The 23,292-nt window shown below is 47.5% G+C and overlaps 1 protein-coding gene across 4 annotated transcripts in view; it reads left to right on the top strand.

Moving 5' to 3' along the window:
• ZMPSTE24 (zinc metallopeptidase STE24) overlaps positions 1 to 15,148 on the top strand; it is a 67,838-nt gene extending 52,690 nt beyond the window's left edge. For 3 of the 4 annotated variants that reach the window (XM_006113273.5, XM_006113272.4, XM_089773497.1), the window contains 4 exons: positions 2,469 to 2,629; positions 7,136 to 7,240; positions 11,548 to 11,691; positions 13,643 to 15,148. In XM_006113273.5, coding sequence (XP_006113335.2) covers positions 2,469 to 2,629; positions 7,136 to 7,240; positions 11,548 to 11,691; positions 13,643 to 13,867 — 635 coding nt within the window. In that variant the 3' untranslated portion in view covers positions 13,868 to 15,148. The remainder of the gene's footprint in view (positions 1 to 2,468; positions 2,630 to 7,135; positions 7,241 to 11,547; positions 11,692 to 13,642) is intronic. The other variant, XM_006113274.5, reaches the window with a different exon arrangement.
• Positions 15,149 to 23,292: the final 8,144 nt, after the last annotated feature.

The raw sequence follows: 23,292 nt of genomic DNA, 5'->3' as shown, positions 1-23,292 counted from the left end.
TCCTTAAGTAGTTACAGGGATTTATATATTCATATGAATCCTTCTACCAGATTTTTGAAGAATTTTTCTCAAATACAAGAGTTTCCAGTCCTTCCAGCCCAGGCTTTTAACATTGGTGTATACTATATATATGAAAGAATATTTTTAATTACTAAGATAACTTAGTTTGTTATGTGTGTGATGCTTTGAGTCTGAATTATGTCAGGTCTTTTCCTAGCAATTCACTACTTTTGCTTAAGACCTAGTTATATATCTTCTGGTTGCCATGCTAAGTACTTCCTTCAGTGTGATGAATTTAATTGGGTAGAATTATGTGGTTCTTTCACTTTGTGATCACAGCGTCTTGAATGCCACATAAGGCTGTCTACACACATTTTTTGTGCCAGTTTGAATTAATGTGATTCAGGATGTGCCTTTTATAATAAAACTACTTAAATCAGCATTAATCATGGTGTGGGTGCAGGTATATCAGTATGAAGATGCTCACACTGGTGTAGTTTATTTCAGTATCTGGACAGGATTAAACTACATTGATACAACTTTTACAATGGTATACTAGGGGATTTTATCATTTTAAACTGATTTCCAACAGATTATAGGTATAGTAGCACAAAATCCATATAGTCAGGATCTCTCTACATTTGGCATTGTATTTTTGAGATTATAAACTTACTTCCAAGACAGCTACCACTTAGAGTTTATGCACAGGAAGGAAAACTTTTTCTTCAAGAGGAAAGGAAAACTTACTTTGTCCCTTGAAGATCAGAGTAATTGGTGTTTTTTTGTTTTTTGTGTGTTTTGCTGGCTATAATACTTACCAGAGTTGAATAGCACATTTAAAAGGGAAGTGCTGTCATTCTGATTGAAACTCCTGATCACTGCTCAGGAGTTTGCTTTATAACTGTCTTTTATACATAAATACTTCCTTTCAGAAGTATCTGTAGTACCTAATCTACTCCAAAATTCCCTCTGCCAAATTTTTGGGAAGATAGATTATCATGTTTTAAACAGATACAACAGCAAAAAACATGAGAAACCTCCTGACAGATTTTAACAGGAGAGATTTCTTACATGGAGCTAAACAAAAACTATATAAAAACTCCAGGGGCATAATTAATATAAATTATAGATTTTTGTTAAGGCCAGAAAAGACTGTTGTGATCATCTTGTCTTGTCTCCTGCATTACATATGCCAGAGAATTTCCTCCTGAGATCCCTGCACAAAGCCTATAACTTCTGGTTGAGGTAGTGCTCACCAGTTGTGATGAGAAGTGATCAAGAATCTACCATATCCTTTAATAAATTGTTCCAGTGGTTGATTACTCTCACCATTAAAAATGTGCGCCTTATTTTTAGATTGAATGTATTTAGCTATTGCTTCCAACCTTTGGATCATGTTATGCTTGCTAGACAAGAGTCTTTTACTATCAGAAAACTTCTTTCTATGTATGTACTTAGACTGTAATTGAGGCATCTCTTAAATGTTAATGTGAAGCAGGTTTTCTAGACCTTAAATTATTCTTGTAGCTTCTGTGGACACCAGAACCGGCCATAGTATTCCACTGACAGTATATAGTCACTAATTCCATATGGAGTGGTAATAACACTTTCATAGTTTAGCTTAGTGTTCAGCTCTTATATATCCATCTGTCAAATGTGCTGTTAGCCATCTTGTTTCACTGGGTGCTCACATTCAGTTGATTTCTACTATGGCCCCTAAGTACTTTTGAGAGTCTCTCTATTTCAGGGTAGTCTTCCATCCTAAAAGCATGACCTGCCCTCTTGGATCTTAGATGTATGACTTTCATTCACCTGTACAAAAATGCATGTTCAGGTTAATCCAGATTTCCATTCAATCCATGTTACAGTGTAGAATTGAGTTGATCTTATCAGTATTTACCACTCTGTCAATTTTTATGTCATCTGCAAACTTTTCTGACAAGGAATTTATATTTTCTTCTTTATCACTAATAAAGTTTCAAACAGCAGTGAAGCAAGAAAACGTCTTTGTGAGATCCCAACTGAATTGTTTCCATTGGATAACTATTCCCCATATGAATTACGTTTTGAGATATCAGCTGGCTATTTTTTAATCCATTGAATGTGATACATTGATTTTTATATAATGCTAAGCTAAAACAAATTTCACACTTTGAGGCTATTTACATACAGAGAAAATGTTATGCGACATTAAGTTCTTTTCCAAATGCAAACTTAACTATATATAGTGCCTTTATAATGGGCTTGGCAGATAAAGAAATCTAATCTATTGTATGTCCTGTACTACAGCAGTAGTTGAAACAAACCTAATGGCGTGTAATGTATTTTTCAATGATTTAATGGCTGTTGATCTCCTGATAGAGGAAAAGCTCCTGAAAGACTGTTAAATGGAAGGTTGTACAATTAGATTTGAATGCACTCAAAGTATTTTGACCTATGTTTTTAATGCGAATTTTCACCCCCACTAGGTTCCAAGCGTTCCTCTCATAGCAATGCTTATTTCTATGGTTTCTTCAAGAATAAGCGGATCGTTCTGTTTGATACCCTCCTGGAAGATTACTCTGCACTGAACAAAGAACAACCAGATGGAGAAAATGGGGAAGAAGATGAAACAAAGTCCAAAGTCCAAGTGAGCTTCGCTTTTGTTCCCATCGTGGTGTTTGTCTTTATCCCTCAGAGAGATTCTCTCTTATATCTTCTCCATATTCTCTTGGAGGACTGTGAAACTGAAAATAAAACTTGAAGCATTTAAAACTTGATTACTGCATTATTAAAAAAAATCCGACACAGTGGTACAAATGCACTTTCCAAGGTTGTGGATGGGTGCAACATCAGGAGCTCAAAAATCTTGGCTAGAGGTTCCTAAAAAATCTCTGGAGAGCTCTTCTGGCCTCTCTTTTCTACCTCAAAAGTTCTGTGTGCTAGTTTCCTATGCCATTTCTTGTCTCAGGCTTTGGTACATCTTTCACCTGTAGCTGTGTTCAGCTAGAGACCTGATAAACTTTACTTTTCTCCCCATTCAAAAATCTTTTCCAGGCAGTCAGCAGCATGTTTTCCTATTCAGTCCTGAGAGACAGGCAAAAAGATACCTGACTCCAATCCAGGAAGGTCCTTCATGGGGCAGAGTGGAGGAGTAGGTTGGTCTCCTAGGCTCTTCTACAGTTGAACTTTGGGGCCAGAAACAGACTTGTTCCGCAGAACAAAGTCTGCATCTTGAGACAGTCTGGATAGCAAATTAAATCCACCAAACTGAATTTGTAAAACCCACTTGAACCAAAAAAGTGGACTTCAGTCAGCCCCAGTTGCTTGTTATATGGGTTTTAGAGAAATAGTTCATGCTTGAACTGTTTGGAAGAACACATTTAAATGCTTCCACATGTGTTCCTCAGTAGTATAAGCAAAATTATTTTACAACGACTGATTGCACAGTGATTGCACTTTCTCTATCATCCTGTCTGTTAGTTGGGACAGTGGGCTCAAGTTCTGCTAGCAGAGAGAGGACAGGATAAAACAACCTAGGACATTCTCACCAGTATAAAGGTAGCTGGCTCAAAAGAGTTTATTCCAACCAGCAGACAGCTCATTCTCGGTTCACCTGAACAAAAGTTTTCCTCAGTCTTTTCTTTTTGCTTCTGTTCTATCTGTGAAGCATTCAGCGTAGGACAGTCCACCACCTCTGTTTGTCCTGCTTCCTTCTAGAAAATGTCTCCTGGTTTTCTATAGCTCATTTTGATGTCTCTTTGCCTGGAAGCTGGAAATTTTTATTTTACTGGTATTTAAAGGCCCCCAGACATAGCCAATAAAGCTCAATAGTTATTTATTATATTTTTAATTTATCTGATTTGGCTGTATTCTATGTAGCAGTGTTATGAAAGTTCGGCATAAAAGTGCATATATACTGATAGTATAAAGATAACCACCTATTGTTAAATAAGACTCTGTATTATTATTCAAAAGTTTGTAGCTTCATTGATGGCTAATAGGTCCAGTAAATGGTTTTTTGAGTCCAGCTCTTATGAGTGAATCCCTATAAAAAAAAGAATATTAGAAGAGGTTAGCTTTTACAGGCGGTCCCTGGGTAACGTGGATCCGACTTACGTCGGCTCCCTACTTACGAACGGGGCTTTTCTCGCCGCGGAGGACGCGGGCGGCAGGACCGCCGAGACACGCCGCAGTCCGCCACCCGCGTCCTCCGCGGCGAGAAAAGCTGCTCCGCGTCTCCCTGGTCTGCTGGGGGGGGGGGTCCGTGGAGCAAAGCCACGGAGGATGCAGGCGGCTTTGGGTCGGCGCGTCTCAGCGGTCCCACCGCCCGCGTCTCTCTGGTCTGCTGGGGGGGGGGGCAGCTAGTGCGCGCCTCCCCCAACAGACCAGACTTTTCTCGCCGCTGGTCAGTTTCAGCAGCGGCTGAATCAGGACACCTGGGGTAGAGCAGCTGGGGGGCTGCCAGGTTGGTCCCACAGCACCGAGGTGCGGCGCTACTGGACCAACCCAGCAGCACCCCAGCTGCTCTGCCCCAAGCATCCCCAAGTCAGCCACTGCTGAAACTGACCAGCAGCTGACCACAGGAAGCCCGAGGCAGAGCTGCTCTGCCCCGGGCTTCCTGGAATCAGCCAGGGTATGTCTACGCTACAAAGTTAGTTCGAACTAACGGACGTTAGTTCGAACTAACTTTAATAGGCGCTACACTAGCGCTCCGCTAGTTCAAATTTGAATCGAACTAGCGGAGCGCTTAGTTCGAACTAGGTAAACCTCATTTTACGAGGATTAAGCCTAGTTCGAACTAGCTAGTTCGAATTAAGGGGTGTGTAGCCCCTTAATTCGAACTAGTGGGAGGCTAGCCCTCCCCAGGTTTCCCTGGTGGCCACTCTGGCCAACACCAGGGAAACTCTATGCCCCCCTCCCGGCCCCGGACCCCTTAAAGGGGCACGGGCTGGCTACGGTGCCCGTGCCAGGTGCAAGCCTGCCAGCACCCAGCCAGCAGACCCTGCACCTGGCACAGCACAGAGCCACCCACCCGATGTCCCCCAGCCCACCCCCTCTTCCCGGGACCAGGCTGGCGGCTCCCGGGAGCTTGCCCTGGACCGCAAGAGGCGCGCACCTTCCTGGGCTAGTACGGACATCGTGGACCTTGTCCACGATCTCCGCACTAGGCACAGGAAAGTGGCCGTCTAGGGCAGGAGAGCTGCCAGCCTGGCCACCCAGGAGCAGGTGTGCATGAAAATCAAGGGGGTCCACTGAGACCCCCGACCCTGAGCCCTGAGCTTACAATGGCCGTCCTGGGTCAGACCAAAGGTCCATCTAGCCCAGTAGCCTGTCTGCTGACAGCGGCCAACCCTAGGGACCCTGGAGGGGATGGACCGAAGACCGTGACCAAGCCATTTGTCTCGTGCCATCCCTCTCCAGCCTTCCACAAACTTTGGGCAGGGACACCACTCCTACCCCCTGGCTAAGACCACTCCATGGACCCAACCTCCATGACTTGATCTCACTTCCCTTTAAACTCTGTTCTAGTTGTGGCCTTCACAGCCTCCTGCAGCAAGGAGTTCCGCAGGTTAACTATTTGCTTTGGGAAGAAGAACAACTTTCTCTTACTAGTTTCAAGCCTGCTACCCATTCCTTTCCTTTGGTGTCCTCTAGTCCTTCTTTATGGGAACTCAGGAAGAACTTTTCTGAATGCACCGTCTCCACCCAACCCCTGCTTTTAGAGACTTCTGTCCTGTCCCCCCTCCGTCTCCTCTTTTCTAAGCTGAACAGTCCCAGTCTCTGTAGCCTTTCTTCATCTGGGACCTGTTCCCAACCCCTGATCATGTTAGTTGCCCTCCCTTCTCCCAGCCTTTCTCTTCCCCTCTCCCACCTCCTTTTCCCAGTCTCCCCCCAGTTTTGTTCAATAAAGACAGAGTCAATGTTGGAAGAAATGTTATCTTTATTTTGTACATCAATAAGAAGGGGGGCTAGGGAAGGGTAAGTGGAAGGAGGTGAGGGAGGAATGGGGTACGAGTCCCCGATGGGGAGGACTGGGCTGGCTCTGCGGGCTTCTGGGGGTGGAAGCTCTCCTGCAGCCCCCCAATTACCCCCTCTCCCCAGATGGCAGCCTGCGGCAAGTGCAGCCGGGCTGATGGCCGAGTGGTGTGATGTGCCCAGTGTGGGTACTCCGGGCACTCCAAGCCAGGACTGCTTTGCAAGCGGGGCACCCCTGAGAACTGTCTGTCCGGGGTGGGGGTCGGGACCCTTTAAGCGCAGCCCTCGGCTAGCCTGAGACAGCATCTCCATGCTCTAAGTCCTCCTCTGATGCCCTGCCGGCACTGCTTCCAGCCATCCTTAAGCCCTGTTCAGAGTCCACTCAATGTGGACTTGCTAGTTCGAATTAGCAAAACGCTAATTCGAACTAGTTTTTAGTTCTAGATGCGTTAGTTCGAATTAGCTTAGTTCGAATTAACTAATTCGAACTAAGTTAGTTCGAACTAGCGCTGTAGTGTAGACGTACCCCCACTGATCAGTTTCAGCAGCAGCTGACTTGGGGACAGCTGGGGTGCTGCCGGGTTGGTCCCGCCGCGCCAAAGGTCGGCGCTACCAGACCAACCCAGCAGCACTCCAGCTGCTCTGCCCCAGGCATGTCCGATTCAGCCGCTGCTGGTCAGTTTCAACAGTGGCTGAATCTGGACGCCTGGGACAGAGCAGCTGGGGCGCTGCCGGGTTGGTCCCCACAGCGCCGCACCTCAGCGCTGCCGGGACCAACCTGGCAGCACCCCAGCTGCTCTACCCCAGGTGTCCTGAAGTCAGCTGCTTCTGAAACTGATCAGCGGCTGATTCCAGGAAGCCCGGGGCAAAGCAGCTCTGCCTCAGGCTTTCTGTAGTCAGCCGCTGGTCAGTTTCAGCAGCGGCTGAATCGGGGACACCTGGGGTACAATATGTACCAGTTCCGACTTACATATACATTCAACTTAAGAACAAACCTACAGTCCCTATCTTGTATGTAACTCGGGGACTGCCTGTACTTGTATTCCTAGGCTTGGAGGAGGAAAATAATTGCTTTCTGGGCTGGCATGCTATAGGGTTTGGAAAAAACAAATTAACAGGAAAGAAAATGGTTACTCATGTTGTGAGATGTTTGAAAATTTTCTCTTTTTTTGCACAGAGTAAAAAGCAAGGATGTAAAAATGAAGAGGTTTTGGCAGTGCTTGGCCATGAACTGGGTCACTGGAAGCTCGGTCATACTATCAAAAATATTGTCATCAGCCAGGTAAATAGTAGTAGATTTTGTGGTATTCCTTAAGCATTTTTTTCAATTACAGTGTTCAGCAATTCAAAATGGTTCACACATAATCATGCTGCCTGCAGCAATTGAACTATTGAGGAACGGGAAGTCTGTGGCATTCCATGGGCCATTCAGCTTTCCTTTGCAGCTATTTGGGAATGGTATCGCAAGTACCCAAGTCATTTTACTCTTGCCTACTTTGTCTGGTTCCATTTCTTTTTTAAAGGCATTGTTTCGGGAGAGCCTGAGCGGGGGGAGTGGTAGTCATGCATACTGGAACGCGGCTTGCTTTCCTTCCTATTCCCCGACGATTAAGGAGTGAGGGGAAAGTACGTGGCTTCTGTATACATTTCTCACTCCTGGTTGATGAAAGGAGGGAGCAGAGGAGTAATTCATGGAACCCAAGTGTACTCTCCTCACTCCCTTATCAGGAACAGGAAGAAAAGTAAGCCGCATCCCAGAACACGTAGCTGCTGCCTCTTCCTGCCTTCCCAAATTGGTGCCCTTGTTCTTTCTGAATCTGAAGCAGTATTGATGCCTGTCTGCAATTCACACCAAGGGTTCTGCATCCTGTATGCAACTCTACTGCCCACCACATCCAGTCACATCTTCAGGGAACCTTAGTACAGTCTGAACAAAGAGAGACAACATCCCTTCCTTTAGGCCTTCTCTTTCTATAAAACATCCTCTATACCCTCAAGTTTCATCTTTTCTCATGCTCCCAAATCATTCCTTGTCTACTTCTTTTTGCAATTCTTGCTCCCTAAGTGGGGGGTGCATTATGACTTTCCCATTATGCTTTAGTAGAAGGGTGCTCTATGCCTTTGTACTTGGGGAGCAGAGCACTTCCCCAAGGTCCCCGCATGACTCGAGACTGCAATAAAAGGGCACCCCAACATTCTGAAGTGAGATCTGACAAAATCAGTTTACTCGTGCAATCCAGTCTGAACAGTGCACAAAAGCTAGGAAAATATTCCCCAAATCTCTCTTGCACTTCAGTGTATCTAGAACTGTGATTACCAACCCATCAATCACGATCGACTGATCGATCAGGAGGGCTCGACCAGTTGATTGCGAGGCGTTCAGGGGCCCCCCCATTTCCTCCCAAACCCAAGAAGCCCCACTACCTATTTCCAGCAACAATGGAGGTAGTGCCAGCTTCCGGCAGCTGCACGCCACCTCTGGGGTTTCAGGAAGTGCGCTGGCTGCTCCCTCTCCCCCAAACAGCCGGTGCGGTACCAAACCCAGGTCTGTGGCATGCCAGGGACTTGCTGCACGGAGGGGGCAAAGGAGGTAGCAGTCCCCAGAGGAGGCGCGTGCTGGGGCTTCCCTCTGCGGGGGGGAGGGGCAGTCCCCAGAGGAGGCGCACGCCAGGGCTTCCCTTCTCTGCGGGGGGAGAGGGCAGGAGTCCCAGGGAGAGGTGCATGCTGGGGACCCCCGCTCCCCACTGGCAATCTGTCCCCTTCCCCAGTACCATGTCCCCTGCTCCCACCAGAACAGTTGGGGCCACATTAGTGAGGCTTGGGGGCGGGGGTTGGAGGAGTTATTTTTTTGCATCTCACTTGTGTGGCCCCAACTGACTTTTCTGAGAGTCAGTGACCCCTGACTCAAAACAGATTCTCTGCCCTTCTCATAAATAAAGACTGAAACTTTGCCCCAGATCTGAGCCTATCATACACTGGAACCCCCTTTCCTGCACCCCCACATCTTCAGTCTTCTGCCAAAACACTTCTGCACCATCCACACACCACAAATCTGTGTCCTGAGCCCATCATACTCCCCACCTCCCTGCCCTGAGCCCCTCCCACACCCCAACCCAAACTCCTGCACCCTCACCTCCACAAGCCTGTGGCTTGCTCAGTACCCCAACCCTCCACCTGACCCCAACGCTCTCCAGCCTGGAGCCCCCTCCCCGAGCCAGCATCCCCTTCTCCTCCTCCTCCTGCATCCAAATTCCCTCCCAGAGCTTGCACCTCTCACTCCTTCCCACACTCAAATCCCTCATTCCCATCCCAGAGCCTGTACCTCCTGTCTCAACTCACTGGGGGTACGGCTGGACTGCAGGAGTTTTTCTGGGATTCCAGAGATATCCCGGAAAATCTCTTCCGTGTTCAGGGACGCGTTTGTTCTTCTGCTTTTTTTAGCAGAAGAGCAAGCATGCTCTTTTGGTAACCCCTGTATTCCTCGTTCCACGAGGAATAAGGGGGCTCCCGAAAGAAGGGGGTTTTTCTGACATTTGGCCCAGTTTAGATAGGCCTAATGTTGGAAAAACCTCTTCCTACAGAAGAATTGAAAAAAACCTGGCCGTGTAGCTATATCCTGAGAGTGTATAAGGGCTGGGGATAGCAAGTGATGGAGAGGAGGAGAACAGAGAGGGTGGGACTTCAAGGAAGGGGTGGAGTCTTGTGGGAAGGATGGGTCGGTAAATCTCAGCTTGTTCTGACATTTAAAAAGTGATCTTGGGCGTAAAAAGGTTGGAGACCCCTGATCTAGAACTTTATTCTAAATTGCTGTTGATTACCAGCATCAGTCTCTTTCGTTCATTTGCTTTTGGTACAGTAATTCCTCGCTTAACACATTTTCAAGATAGCATGATTTATTTTGTAGGGAACCTTTTTCGAACAACACGACCCGTCCCCGCAATAACACGATTTCCCCTACCAACCGGCCGGTCGCCGGCAGCTGAACAGGGCTTCCCCTGCTTCCCTGCAAAGCGGCAGAGGTTCCCCGCTCACCACGCCATTCCCCGGCGACCCCCTCTGGCCTGATGCTTGGCTCCCTTTCCTCTGCCCCCTGCTTGCAGCCGGTGGCTGGGTTTCCGCAGCTGGCCAGTTGCCGGCAGCTGTACGAGGCTTTCCCCTGCCTCCGGAGGTTCACCGTTCCCTGCGCCATTCCGCAACGGCCACGACCTCTGGGGATGCTTCTTTCCCTCTCCTCCCCCTGCCCCATTTACAGCTGGCGGCTGGGTTTCCCAAGCTGGCCGGTCGCTGGCAGCTGCGCGGGGCTTCCCCTGCCTCCTTACAAAGTGGCAGAGGTTCTCCGCTCATCGCGCCGTTCCCTGGCGACCCCTCCTCGCCGGACGCAAGGCATCTGGCCAGAGGCGGTCGCCAGGGAACGGCGTGGCAAAGCGGTGAACCTCTGCCGCTTTGCAGGGAGGCAGGGGAAGCTCCGCACAGCTGTCAGCGACTGGCCAGGTGGGGAAACCCAGCTGCAAGCCCCCTCCCCTGTCCTTCCCTTCCCTTCTCCAGAGCCAAACACCTCCCCTCCCTGCTATAACCCAGTCCCCTTTCTCCCCCAACCTTATGTCCCGGTCCCAGCTGCTAACAAGTGCAGACTCGAGCTGCAAGCGCATGTGCACTTGAAACACAACCCCCACCTTTTCCATCATTTTCAATGGGAAAATTGACCCCGCATAACAAGTTTTCACTTAGCACAATCATTTTCTGAAATGTATCTACCATGTTAAATGAGGAATTACTGTACTGTAATATCTTAGAAGATCCTAGCCATTGTCTTGAGTTCTATTCCCAATGTCCTCAAATCCTCCCTCCACTGGTTCTCCCATTTCACTGCATTAAGTTCAAACTTCTTGACCTCCTCTTCAAGAGTCTTCACAAATCTGTCTCTCCCTACGTCTTCTCCACTTTTTTTTTTTCTAATGAGCCCCTTACCTCTTCTCCTATGTCAGTTTTTCATGGAAACATTTGTGTGCCTTTGACATGCTGCCTATTACACACACACCACCTATTTTTAATAGATCTGTAAAGTTACTACAGAATCTTGCTTCTGAATTTTTCAAAAGAACTGCCTCTATTGCCATCATGCCTATATAAAGTCAGCCTAGTTGTTGGCAGAGAGGGATAATGGACAGACTTTATTCATAAACACAGAAAATTACGTTAAAAGAACATTATTAGGGTGGCACAGTCACATACTTGAAAGTTAGGAAATGTCAGAACTGAGTTGCCTTTAAGACCTTAATTTGGTATCTCATACATGATCACATGCTACCTTCTCAGCAGGACACTTGCTACTGAGCACCTCTCTAAGCAGCATTTAAGCAATAAACTTGTGACTAGGTGAATGGCTGATATTAATGGGGAATATTCTGCGCGAGAAAAGAAACAAATAGCCCAGGAGCGGATGGGGTAAAAGTAACTGCTTTATTGCCTACACACGTTTACCTCAGACATTCAACACAATGTCCAAGTGACCACAATCTGGCATTAGTCAGACACTTTTATCTATTTTAGTATGTTTCTTCTCTAACATTCTGTTTCCTCTCTTTCTAGATGAATTCGTTTCTCTGCTTCTTTTTGTTTGCAGTATTAATCGGTCAGAGAGAACTCTTTGCTGCATTTGGTTTCTATGAGACTCAGCCCACCCTAATTGGCCTGATGATTATTTTCCAATTCATTTTTTCACCGTATAATGAGGTAAAATTATGGCTTTCTGTTATGGCTTTTTAAAAAGATATACATTTGAACATCATACTGGTTTTTTCATAATCATTTTGCTTATATTGTTATTTCAGGGAATAGTTTGAGGTTTCTGATGAATCATAGAACCTTAGAGCTGGAAGAGACCTCAGAAGGTCGTCAAGTCCAGCCCCCTGCTCTAGGCAGGACCAGTCCCAACAAAATCCACCCAGCCAGGGCTTTGTCAAGCCGAGACTTAAAACACCTCTAGTGATGGAGACTCCACTACTTCCCTAGGTAACCCATCCCAGTGCTTCATCTCTCTCCTAGTGAAATAGTTTTTCCTAATATCCAACCTGGACCTCTCCCACCACAAGCCTCCTGGCCGCCGTGCATGTGCCTGCACTCACTCTCCCAATAAGGAGACCATTGCTCCTTATTCTACCATCTGTCACTACTGAAAACAGCCTTTCTCCATCTTCTTTGGAACCTCCCTTCAGGAAGTTGAAGGCTGCTATCAAATCCCCCCTCACTCTTTGCTTCCTGCGGACTAAACAGATCCAACTCCCTCAGCCTCTCCTCGTAGGTCATATGCTCCAGCCCCCTAATCATTTTGGTTGCCCTCCGCTGGACCCTTTCCAATGCATCCACATCCTTTTTGTAGTGGGGGGCCCAGAACTGGACACAATACTCCAGATGTGGCCTCACCAGAGCCGAATAAAGGGGAATAATGACATCTCTGGATCTGCTGGCAATGCTCCTCTTAATACAACCTAATATGCCATTAGCCTTCTTGGCTACAAGGACACACTGTTGACTCATATCCAGCTTCTCATCCACTGTAACCCCCAGGTCCTTTTCTGCAGAACTACTACTTAGCTGGTTGGTCCCCAGCCTGTAACAATACTTGGGATTCTTCTGTCCCAAGTGCAGGACTCTGCACTTGTCCTTGTTGAATCTCTTGTGGCCCAATCCTCCAATTTGTCTAAGTCACTCTGGACCCTATCTCTGCCCTCAAGCGTATCTACCTCTCCCCCTAGCTTAGTGTCATCCACAAACTTGCTAAGGGTGCAATCCATCCCCTCATCCAGGTCATTAATAAATATGTTGAACAAAACCGGTCCGAGAACCGAACCTTGGGGCACTCCACTAGAAACCGACCGCCATCCTGACACCGAGTCATTGATCACTACCTGCTGGGCCCGTCCTTCTAGCCAGCTTTCTATCCATTTTACCGTTCATTTATCCAATCCACATTCCCTTAACTTGCTTGACTAGATTGTTGTTTCTCTTTGATTTTGTCGAGCTAATGTAAGGATGTAAGCAACTAGTCAACTATCTGATAAGCATAAGCTTACTTGATAGTTGAGTAGTGACTCAACCAGTCGCTTCCCCCCCTTGCTGTTTCTATCAGAGGCAGCAGGGGAGAGGAGGAGGGAGCAGGAGCCAGAGCTAGGGTAAGCTGGCTCAAAAGCCGGATTCCTCCAGCACCATCTCCACGGGAGGCCAAGGCATAGCGGAGGACCGGGCCGTGAGCCAGGAATTGGCTGTTCCAGTTCGCAACTGGTCCTCCCCGCTGTACTTCAGCGATTTAAATGTATTAAGAACCTGGCAGCTCTTAATACATTTTTAAAAGGCAGAGCTGCACCGGGGTTATTTGATAAAACATGTCTGCTCTATAATGACCTAGAGTCTACTCCCAACAGTGGGTGAAGAGGCCTTGTGCATCCTCTGTTAACTTATTTTTAAAATTAATATTTGACTGTCTTCTATGGTTAGAGTGTAAGGTTTTCAGTTGTTAAGGCTATGAAGTGCACTGAAATATTAACAGTTCATAGGAGAGGCGAGATTTGAACTTGTCTGCTAATTTCAAAATCAATGTAGGGAAACTAGGTTACTTGGTTGAGAACTCTCCTGAAAAATGTAGGCAGCTAGATTTTATACCATTTTAATCTCTTTTCCCCTACAGGTTCTCTCCTTTTGCTTGACAGTGTTGAGCCGACGATTTGAGTTTCAAGCTGATGCATTTGCCAAGGAGCTTGGAAAGGCTAATGATCTATACTCTGCTCTGATCAAATTAAACAAAGATAATTTGGGATTTCCTGTTTCTGACTGGATATTTTCAATGTGGCATTATTCCCACCCTCCTCTGTTAGAAAGACTTCAAGCCTTGAAAGAAGCAAAGCAAGACTGACTGGAATATCATTGTTGGTTCAGAAACAGTGCTTCTATCTCAGAAGCAAAATTCAGAGTTGTTTTTTGATTTTTCCAAATAATTCTTCCAGTGTGTCCTGATCTGAATGCAGTTAGTAAATTATTAAATTTACTAAACTGAGTTTTTAAGAAAATAATTTGTGGGACTAAATTTGAAAAATGTGTTGTAAAAGGTGTTTCTTGTTCACTAAATGTTATCTTTAAATGGCAGAACAGATTTTGAGGGAAAACATTTCCTCTCATCCCCAGAAGCAAACATCTCACGAGTATGTATAAATTTTGATTGTGGCTTTTGAAATTTTGATAATTTTTTGGCTTTTTGTAAAGTAGGTTTTCACTTGCATCAATTAGATTGACAGCACCTCAGCCCAGTGCTCCTAATTCAGAGTAAAGGTTTGGGTGATTTAGCTCCTCATGTGAGAAATGCTTATGCTAGCTAATTACTGTTCATTTGTATTTAACAAGTGGTTGTATTGGATAGAAGGTGCGCCCTTTCCTTGAACTCAAATTCTTGTTTGCAGTGGATGAAAAAGCTACTTTCATAGGTATAATAAAACTGCCTCTTCTTTTAATCGAAGAATCACAATAAATTCCATCTCCAGAATATGTTTGATCATTCTTGAAGTCATAACTTGTGCACTGTACCTCTACTGGGGTTTGAAATCAGCTCTTCACTCTTCATTGGGTCTGTGGTCGATGAAGAGGCTACAGAGAGGGAGCAAGAAGTTCCACAGAAGGGAAAAAAGCTGCTAATTCTTTGTCATACCTGTGTCCCCATCTCCTGAAATTCTTGCTACTTCCAAAGAGTGGCAGCTGCTAATAAAATTGGAAATTCTGGGTCAGACCAATGATCCATCTGGCCCAGTAGCCTGTATTCCAATAGTGGCCAGTGCCAGATGTTTCAGAGGGAATGAACAGAACAGGACAATTGAATTACCCATTCCTTGCTGCCCAATCCTAGCATTTGTCAGTCAGAGGCTAAGGAATATGTAGAGCATGGGATTGTCCTCTTGGCCATCTTGGCTAATAGCCATTAATGGACTAATTTTCCAACACATTTTCTAAGTCATTTTTAACACCCACTTATACTTCTGGCCTTCACAACATCTCCTAGCAATGATTTTGCTAGATTGACTATGTGTTACATAAATAAGTACTTCCTTGTGTTTGTTTTAAAGCCTATTACCTATTAATTTTCTGGTAACTGCAGTTCTTGTGTTATGTAAAAGAATAAATAATACTTCCTTATTTACTTTTCCAAGCTGAACTGTATTTTAATGTCTTTTCATGTGGAAGTTGTTCCATAGTTCTAATCATCTTTTTCATTTCTAATGTATCATTTATGAGATGACTAGGGATGAGAATTACCAGATTTTCTCATTACTCTGGGGTATGCTCATTTATTAGGGTTACTCTTGTTGGGGGGAGGTTAATAATTGTGTCCATGTGCTGCTTGTGCTCTCATATGGAGCTGAATTTTCCCTGCTGACAATTCCTCCTCCCAATGGAGTTCTCCTGCAGGAACTATGTTCCTCAGGATCGGGTTCTTTCCACCTTAGAGAAACACGAACGCTCACACCCGCTAACAGAGCATGTCTGAGAGGACTGATTAATCAGCACTCACAAACTGACCCCTTATATGTTCCTGGATTCAGCAGGCTGGGTTTAATAGCAATGCCACACTGTAACCTCATGTGCCTTTGGACTCAGTGGGCTGGATTTAACAATACTTTAAGCTGCCATCCTCATATGCGCCCAGGTTCAGCACCTCCCTGTCCCCACTTTCACACTACAATCATTCATTGGTAAGCCATGTGAAAAGCAAACCCCACAGCATTTTTGGGCACTACAGGGATCTTTAGCTTGGGTACAAGAAGCGTTGCAGAGAATCGGGAAGCCAAAACAGCACTCCTGAGGAAGAGTGAGTGAGAGAGAGAGAAGCAACCAGCTTAACAATGAAAGTTATTTATTTCTGGCTAGTGAATATATATATGTATGAGGAGCCAGACACACAAAACAGTTATGATCATCTTCAACACTTGTACTCTGCGTGGAGCATAGGTCATCTACAAGTCTCCTCCACTTCACTCTGTCTTGAGACAAAACTTCTAGCTGACTCCAGGAGTACCCCAGTTTTTGTCCTTCAGTCTCAGTAGATCTTCTCCACGTTGTCCAAGGTCCTCTTCTTTTGCATTTTCCTTGCGGGTTCCATGTGAGAGCTTGGCGGACTATGCTGGATGATGGTTTTCTGAGAGGGGGGCCTAATCATCCCCACTTTCTTGATTTGAACATCAAGCGGTTCTTGTCTTGCTCTATTCCAAAGCTCCTCATTTGTGATATTAAATCTAAATTGAAACTGATTACAAAGTTTATGGCTAGCAAACCATGTAACAATCTACATAGGACAGGGTCAGGAGACTATGCTTAGAGAGAGCTAGTGGGGGGCAGGGGAAGAGAGAACTCACCACTCCGTGGAGCTTGCTTTGATCACTGTTCCCAGATGGTGATGGTAGCCAGGAATCTGGAAGGCAGGAGACAAGCAGAGCAGAGCCCCCAGCATGATCAGACAGGAGATGAAGACGTCTCAATGGATCTGATGTAATTTAAATCCAGGTATTAGAACAGTTTTTCTTGGGCAAGGGTAGGCATTTTTATAGGGACAGGACAATAGTTCAAGGAGAACACTGGATTTGTTTATGGGTAAACAGAAGAGAGACAATAGAGACTGATCACACCTGGCTATGGGTGATGTTCCTTGAAGGAGCTCACAATGCAACTAGGTAGTTTCAGTATTTTGGATGTCAATAGGATCCATTACTAGAATTGGTCTGATAATGATGAATTTGGGTGTGAGCAGGCCTGGATTCACAGAGCTGGTAGTAACAGAATGTATACCAGAGTACGTGGCTAACTGATGATTCTGGGCTCATTTGCCTCCTCACTCCCTCTGATACAGAGGCAGCAATGCAGGAGGGGCCAGTATGTGTGGGGAGCCGGCTTTTAAGCCAAGCCAGCTCTCCATGAGCACTGGCTCCTGCCTCCCTCTGCCAGCTGCATGTAAACATGTAAGTGATGAAAATTGCAGCAGGTGCACGTTTGTAAAAATAAACATTTTAATATCCCTAGAGATGACCAGAACTGCGCACTTCAAGGTATGATCGTGTCATGGATTAATATAGTGGCAATAAGATATTTTCTGTTTTGTATCTGTCCCTATTCTAATGTATCCTAACTTGGTTAGCTTTTTTGACTGTTGCACATTATTTCAAAAGAATTATCCAACATGACTCCAAGGTCTCTTTCTGTAGTGGTAATAGTTAACTAGGGGGTAGTGTCCCGGCTGGCTGTGTTTGCTAATCTCCCTATTTTGGGGGTAAGCAAGTCTGGCTGTCCCCTGGGTGGCCACACCAGTCCTGGCCTCTCAGCACCCCCAACCACCTGGGAGAGGGGAAGGCTGGGGCCACACCAGACCCAGCCGCTGGGGAGGGCCCTGGTTACAGCCCTGACCTATTTCCCCTCCCCAGCCTTCTCCTCCCAGCCCCTCCAATTCCTGGCCTCTTGGGGGGCCCCAGCCAGCCCTAGCCTCTCATCCCCCCCATTTTCCCCCTGGCCTCTCATCCCCCCTGCAGCCGCAGCTAGCCCTGGCCTCTTCTCCCCCCACACTCCCGCATTCCTTCCTTCCTGGGCTGCAGCCAGCCTCTTGGCCCCCGGGGCTGAGCCAGGGGGCAGCAGTAACGGCTCCTTACTGCGCTGAGGGCCCTAATGCTCTGGGACCCAGCGGGAAACTACTGCGACCAGTACTGTTCAACATATTCAGAAATGATTTGGAACAAGTGTGGGAACAAAATTTGCTCAAAACTACTCAAAATAGTTAAGTCAAAGGCAGCCAGTGAAGTTACAGAGAGAGATCACAAAACTGGATGACTGGGCAACAAAATGGCAGATGAAATTCAACGTTGACAAATGCAAACCAGAACACACAGCCTCCAACGAATTATGGGATCTAACACTCTATATTAAAAAAGGTTTTTCCTGCAGGGCAATCAAGTGATATCATCATGTCATTCTACCTCCTCCCCACAAGATTAACATGACAGCCCTGGCTTCCTGTGGGAGAGTGGGGAGAGGAGAAAACCCCAAGGCTCCAAGTCAGAGGCAGCTTGTGGAAAAGAGTGCTTGTACTACTGTGGGGAGGGCCAAGGGCCTCCTCCCCTCTGCTGAGCATGCTTCTCTACAAGCTGCCTCAGGGTTTCTCCTCTCCCCACTCCTCCACAGAAAGCTGGTGCTGGCAGGGAGAGCTCCAGGCAAGTGGCAGCCCCAGTGTGCCTGGCCCGAGCAGCCAGAAGCAGCGGTTCCCCGCTGGGTCCCAGAGTGTCAGGCCCCCCAGCACAGTGAGGAGCTGCTGCTGGTGCCCCCTGATCCTCCTTGTGAGCAGGGAGCTCAAGGTTGTGGGAGTAGAACCCTGAGCCATGGCCGCCTCTTCCCCTCCTGGGGACTCTCAGGCTGCGGGGAGAGGCGACATAGTGATGTGATGATGTCACACTGTCGCCCTGTAGGAAAAACTCTCTTTAATATATAAAGTGATTTAGATCCTATTATTTGTTGGAGGTTACGTGTTCCAGTTTGCATTTGTCAACATAGAATTTCATCTGCCATTTTGTTTTCCAGTTTTGTAATATCTCTTTGTAACTTCACTGTCTGCCTTTGACTTAACTATTTTGAGTAGTGCTGTATCTGCAAAGTTTGTTCCCACACTTGTTCCAGATCATTTCTGAATATTTTGACCGGCACTGGTCACAGTACAGATCCTTAGGGACCCCCTTCATTGTGAAAACTAACCATTTTAGTCTCACCCTTTCTCTCCTGTCTTTTAGCATTACTAATCCATGACAGGACCTTCCCTCTTATCCTATGTCTAATTACTTTTGCTTAAAAGACTTCGGGATCACCTTTCTCCAAATGCTTCGTCCTCCAAGAACGTTAGAGTGGTGTGGCACTATTACTCTTTATAAAAGCTGTATTGATCATCCCCCAACATACCATGTTCATCAATATGTTCAGTTATATTATTGTTTATCGTACTTTCAACCAATTTGCTTGGTACTGAAGTTAGGCTTACTGGGATATGACTGCCACAATCGGTTTTGGGGTCTTTTAAAAAATCAGTGTTACATTTGCTTTTTTGCCAGTCATCTGGCACAGGCAGATTGAAGTGATAGGTTATATATCATGTGATGAAGCGTGCTCCAGCCCATGAAAACTTATGTCCAAATAAATGTGTTAGTCTTAACAACAAGAAGTCCTGTGGCACCTTATATAAACTACAGTAGTTTAGCAGTTTCATATCTGAGTACATTCAGAAGCTTCAGGGGGTAGCTGAGTTATCCTGTACACACTAAACGTAAAAAACAACAAATGGTCTAGTAGCACTTTATAGACTAACAAAACATGGTTATCATGAGCTTTCGTGGGTACAGCCCACTTCTTCAGAAGACCAGAGTTTTGAGTTTAGGATGTACAGACTCAAAATAAATAGGGGAGAAGGGAGCAGAAGAAGGAGGGGGGAGGGTCGGGAAACAAGGATCAGAGGCGACGAGGAGTCCTGTGGCACCTTATAGACTAACTGAAGTGTTGGAGCATAAGCTTTCGTGGGCAAAGACCCACTTTGTCAGATGCATGTAGTGGAAATTTCCAGAGGCAGGTATAAATATGCAGGCCAGGATCAGGCTGGAGATGAGGAGGTGGATCCAATCAAGGAGGATGAGGCCCACTTCTAGCAGCTGATCTGGAGGTGTGAATTCCAAGAGAGCAGAAGCCCTCTGTTCCGATGCTTTACTGTAAATTTATTTGCGCAAGAATGTGCGTGCAGTATAGACACTCTGCAAGTTTTTGTACAAGCATAGGCGTTCTTGCAGAAGAAGCCCGCAGTGTAGATGTAGCCAAAAAGTTTCAGCATTGTCTTTATGATAAGGGTGACGAACCTGTTTTGAGTCAGGGGGTCACTGACCCACAGAAAATTCAGTGGGGGCCACACAAGTGAGATGCAAAAAAAAAAAAAAACCTCTTCCAAAACCCCCCAAGCCTCACTAATGTGGCCCCAACTGTGCGGGTGGGAGCAGGGGACATGGTACTGGGGAAGGGTGCTAGTGGAGGCAGGGTACAAGTGCCAGTGGGTGCTGGGTCAGGGTGCTGTGGTAGGAGACAGCATGCTAATGGGTGCTGCAGCAGGGGACATGGTGTTGGAGGGGACAGGGTGCTGGTCGGGACAGGTGCCACTGGATGCTGGGACAGGGTGCTGTGGCAGGGGACAGGGTGTTGGGCAGGGAACAGGGTGTTGGTGGGGTCAGGGAACAAGGAGTCCCCATGCTTCCTCCCATGACTTCTACTCCCTCCCTTCCCCCTAGAGAAGGGAAGTCCATGCGCTCCTCCTCCAGGGACTCTTACCCCCTCCCATCCCACTCCACCCCACCCCACCGAGGAGGGACGTCCCAGCGCATGCCTCCTCCGGGGACTCCTACCGCCTCTCCCCTCCACAGGGGAAGGATGTCCCACTTCTTGGGGATGGGAGGAAATGGGGGGGGCCCAAATGCCTCGTGATCAACTGGTCATGCCTTCCTGATCAACCACTCAATTGTGATTAGGGTTGCCAGGTGTCCGGTTTTCTACTGGAAAGTCTGGTATTTGCGCCCTCCATCCAGTAGAAAAATTCAGAAAATACAGGGCATTTTCTGAATTTCCGAACGGAAGCCTGGCAGGGGCAGGGGAGCGACTGGGAGGCGGGCCACGAGTGGCGCTGGGAGCCCTGTGGTCGTGTGGAAAAGTCGGGCGGGATGGGGCAGGGCGGGACGAGGTGGCAGTGGCTGGTCCCCCTCCCAGTTTCTGCACACAACCAGAGGCACCCAGCGCCAATCGCAGCCCCGCCCCGCAGCTGGGAGCCTCTGGTTGCATGCAGAAGCTGGGCAGGAGGAGTGGCCCCCCCAGTCACTCCCTCCGCCCCTGCCCTGCTTCTACTAGCAATTAGAGGGAGTGCCTCCTGGGGGCGCAGCCTGTTGGACTCCAGCTGCGGCCAGTGGCTGAACCCCACACTCCCCCCCTCCAGCGCTGCTTCCCGCACCCCCTTCCTTGAGCTCCCCCCTCTTCCCATCCAGCCCCTCCAGCCCTCAATCCCCCCCAGTTCTGCTTCCCACACCCACTTCCTCCCAGCCAGCCCTGCAGTCCCCGACCCCCCCCCCGCCAGCCCCGCCTCCTGCCCCCCTTCCTCCTGGCCAGCCCCGTGGTCCCCGATCCCCCGCCTTCCGCCCCTCCCTTCCTCCCAGCCAGTCCCACACCCCCCCCCCAGCCACAATCAAGTGTGTCCGCTATTTTGGGGGGGTCTACCTGGTAACCCTAATCATGATCGACGGGTTGGTGATCATGGCCCTAGATTCTGTAATTTTGGCTCCAATTCATGTGATGAAATGGATTTTACCCATGAAAGCTCATGATCTAATAGATTTATAAGGCAGTGGGCAAGCGACCAAGGAGCTTGTGAACAGGTGAGTGCTAACAGGCAGTTTTGAGAGGGAGTTGGGAAGGGCGGGAGGTTCTCTTGCCTTTCTTTTGAAATCCCTTCTCCAGGACAGCAGCGATGGTTGGTGATGGGTCTGCTGTTGTTACCTGCACGGCGTGTGCCATGTTTGTCTTCCTCCCAGAAGAAAGAACGGATTTCATCTGCACGAAGTGCAAGCTGGTCGACATTTTGGAAGAAAAAACTAGAGGACTGGAGGCCCAAGTGTCGACCCTACACTCAATCAGAGAGGATGAAGACTTCCTCGATAGAAGGCAGCGTTTAATCCTTCAAGCACGGCAGGCGGAGGAGCCAGAGAGGGCAGTATGTGACCAAGAAGAGAACTGGCAGCATGTAACTTCTAGAAGGGGAAAGAGGCCAACACGGGAATCCCCCAATGCTATAGAGGTAAGTAATCACTTTCAGGCTCTCTCCACAGGCTCTGCAGTGATGAAAGCTCTGGAAGGGACCTCACAAGGAAGAAACCAGAAGGGAACACCATCTACTGGAAGGCATGGGATGCATAGTCCTAGGGATGGGGGTTCCACGGCCACCCCCCCAAAAGAAAACGACGGGTGGTGGTGGTCGGGGACTCCCTCCTAAGAGGGACTGAGCCATCCCTCTGCCTTCCGGACCTGGAATCTCGAGAGGTGTGCTGCTTACTGGGAGCTCACATTAAGGATGTGACTGAGAGGCTTACCAAGCTGATCAAACCTTCAGATCACTACCCCTTCCTGCTTCTCCACGTGGGAACTAATGATACGGCCAAGAATGACCTTGAGCGGGTTACTGTGGATTATGTAGCCCTGGGAAGAAGGATCCAAGAATTGGGAGCGCAAGTGGTGTTCTCGTCCATCCTCCCTGTTGAAGGGAAAGGACGGGGCAGGGCTCATTGAATTGAGGACGTAAATGCGTGGTTGCACAGGTGGTGTCGCTGAGAGGGCTTTGGTTTCTTCGACCACGGAACTCTGTTCCGGGCACAAGGATTGTTAGGAAGAGATGGGATCCATCTAACGAAGAGAGGAAGGAGCATCTTCGCGGGCAGGCTTGCAAACCTAGTGAGGAGGGCTTTAAACTAGGTTTGTCGGGGGACGGTGACCAAAACCCTGAGGGGAGTGGGAAAGTCGGATACCGGGAAGAAATGCAGAGAGGAAGGAGCAAGAAAGGAGGAGCCCTGTTTCGAATGGAGAAGATAGGGCAATCAACTGGTTACCTGAAGAGTTTGTACACTAATGCGAGAAGCCTGGGCAACAAACAGGAAGAACTGGAGGCCCTGGCCCAGTCCAAGAAATATGATTTAATTGGGATAATAGAGACTTGGTGGGATGACTCGCATGACTGGAGCGCTGTCATGGAAGGGTATAGACTGTTCAGGAAGAACTGGCAAGGGAGAAAAGGAGGAGGAGTTGCACTCTATGTAAGAGAGCACTACGATTGCTCTGAACTCCAGTATAAAGAGGGAGAAAAACCTGTTGAGAGTCTATGGGTTAAGTTTAAAGGAGCAAACAACAGCAGTGATGTTGTGGTTGGTGTTTGCTACAGGCCACCGAATCAGGTGGATGAGGTAGATGAGGCTTCCCTCGGACAACTGAGCGAAGCTTCCAGATCACAGGCCCTGGTTCTCGTGGGGGACTTTAATCACCCTGACATCTGTTGGAACACCAATACGGCAGTACACAGGCAATCCAGGAAGTTTTTGGAGAATGTTGGGGATAACTTCTTGACACAAGTGCTGAAGGATCTGACCAGGGGGCATATGCAGCTTGAGCTTCTGCTCACAAACAGGGAGGAACTAATAGGGGAAGTGGAGGTGGGTGACAACCTGGGAAGCAGTGATCATGAGATGGTAGATTTCAGGA

This window comes from Pelodiscus sinensis, chromosome 26, assembly GCF_052426305.1.
Source record: "Pelodiscus sinensis isolate ZL-2025 chromosome 26, ASM5242630v1, whole genome shotgun sequence".
Classification (NCBI taxonomy): domain Eukaryota; kingdom Metazoa; phylum Chordata; order Testudines; family Trionychidae; genus Pelodiscus; species Pelodiscus sinensis.
Note: the sequence above shows the minus strand (reverse complement) of the source record. Positions and strands in the feature narration are given on the sequence as shown.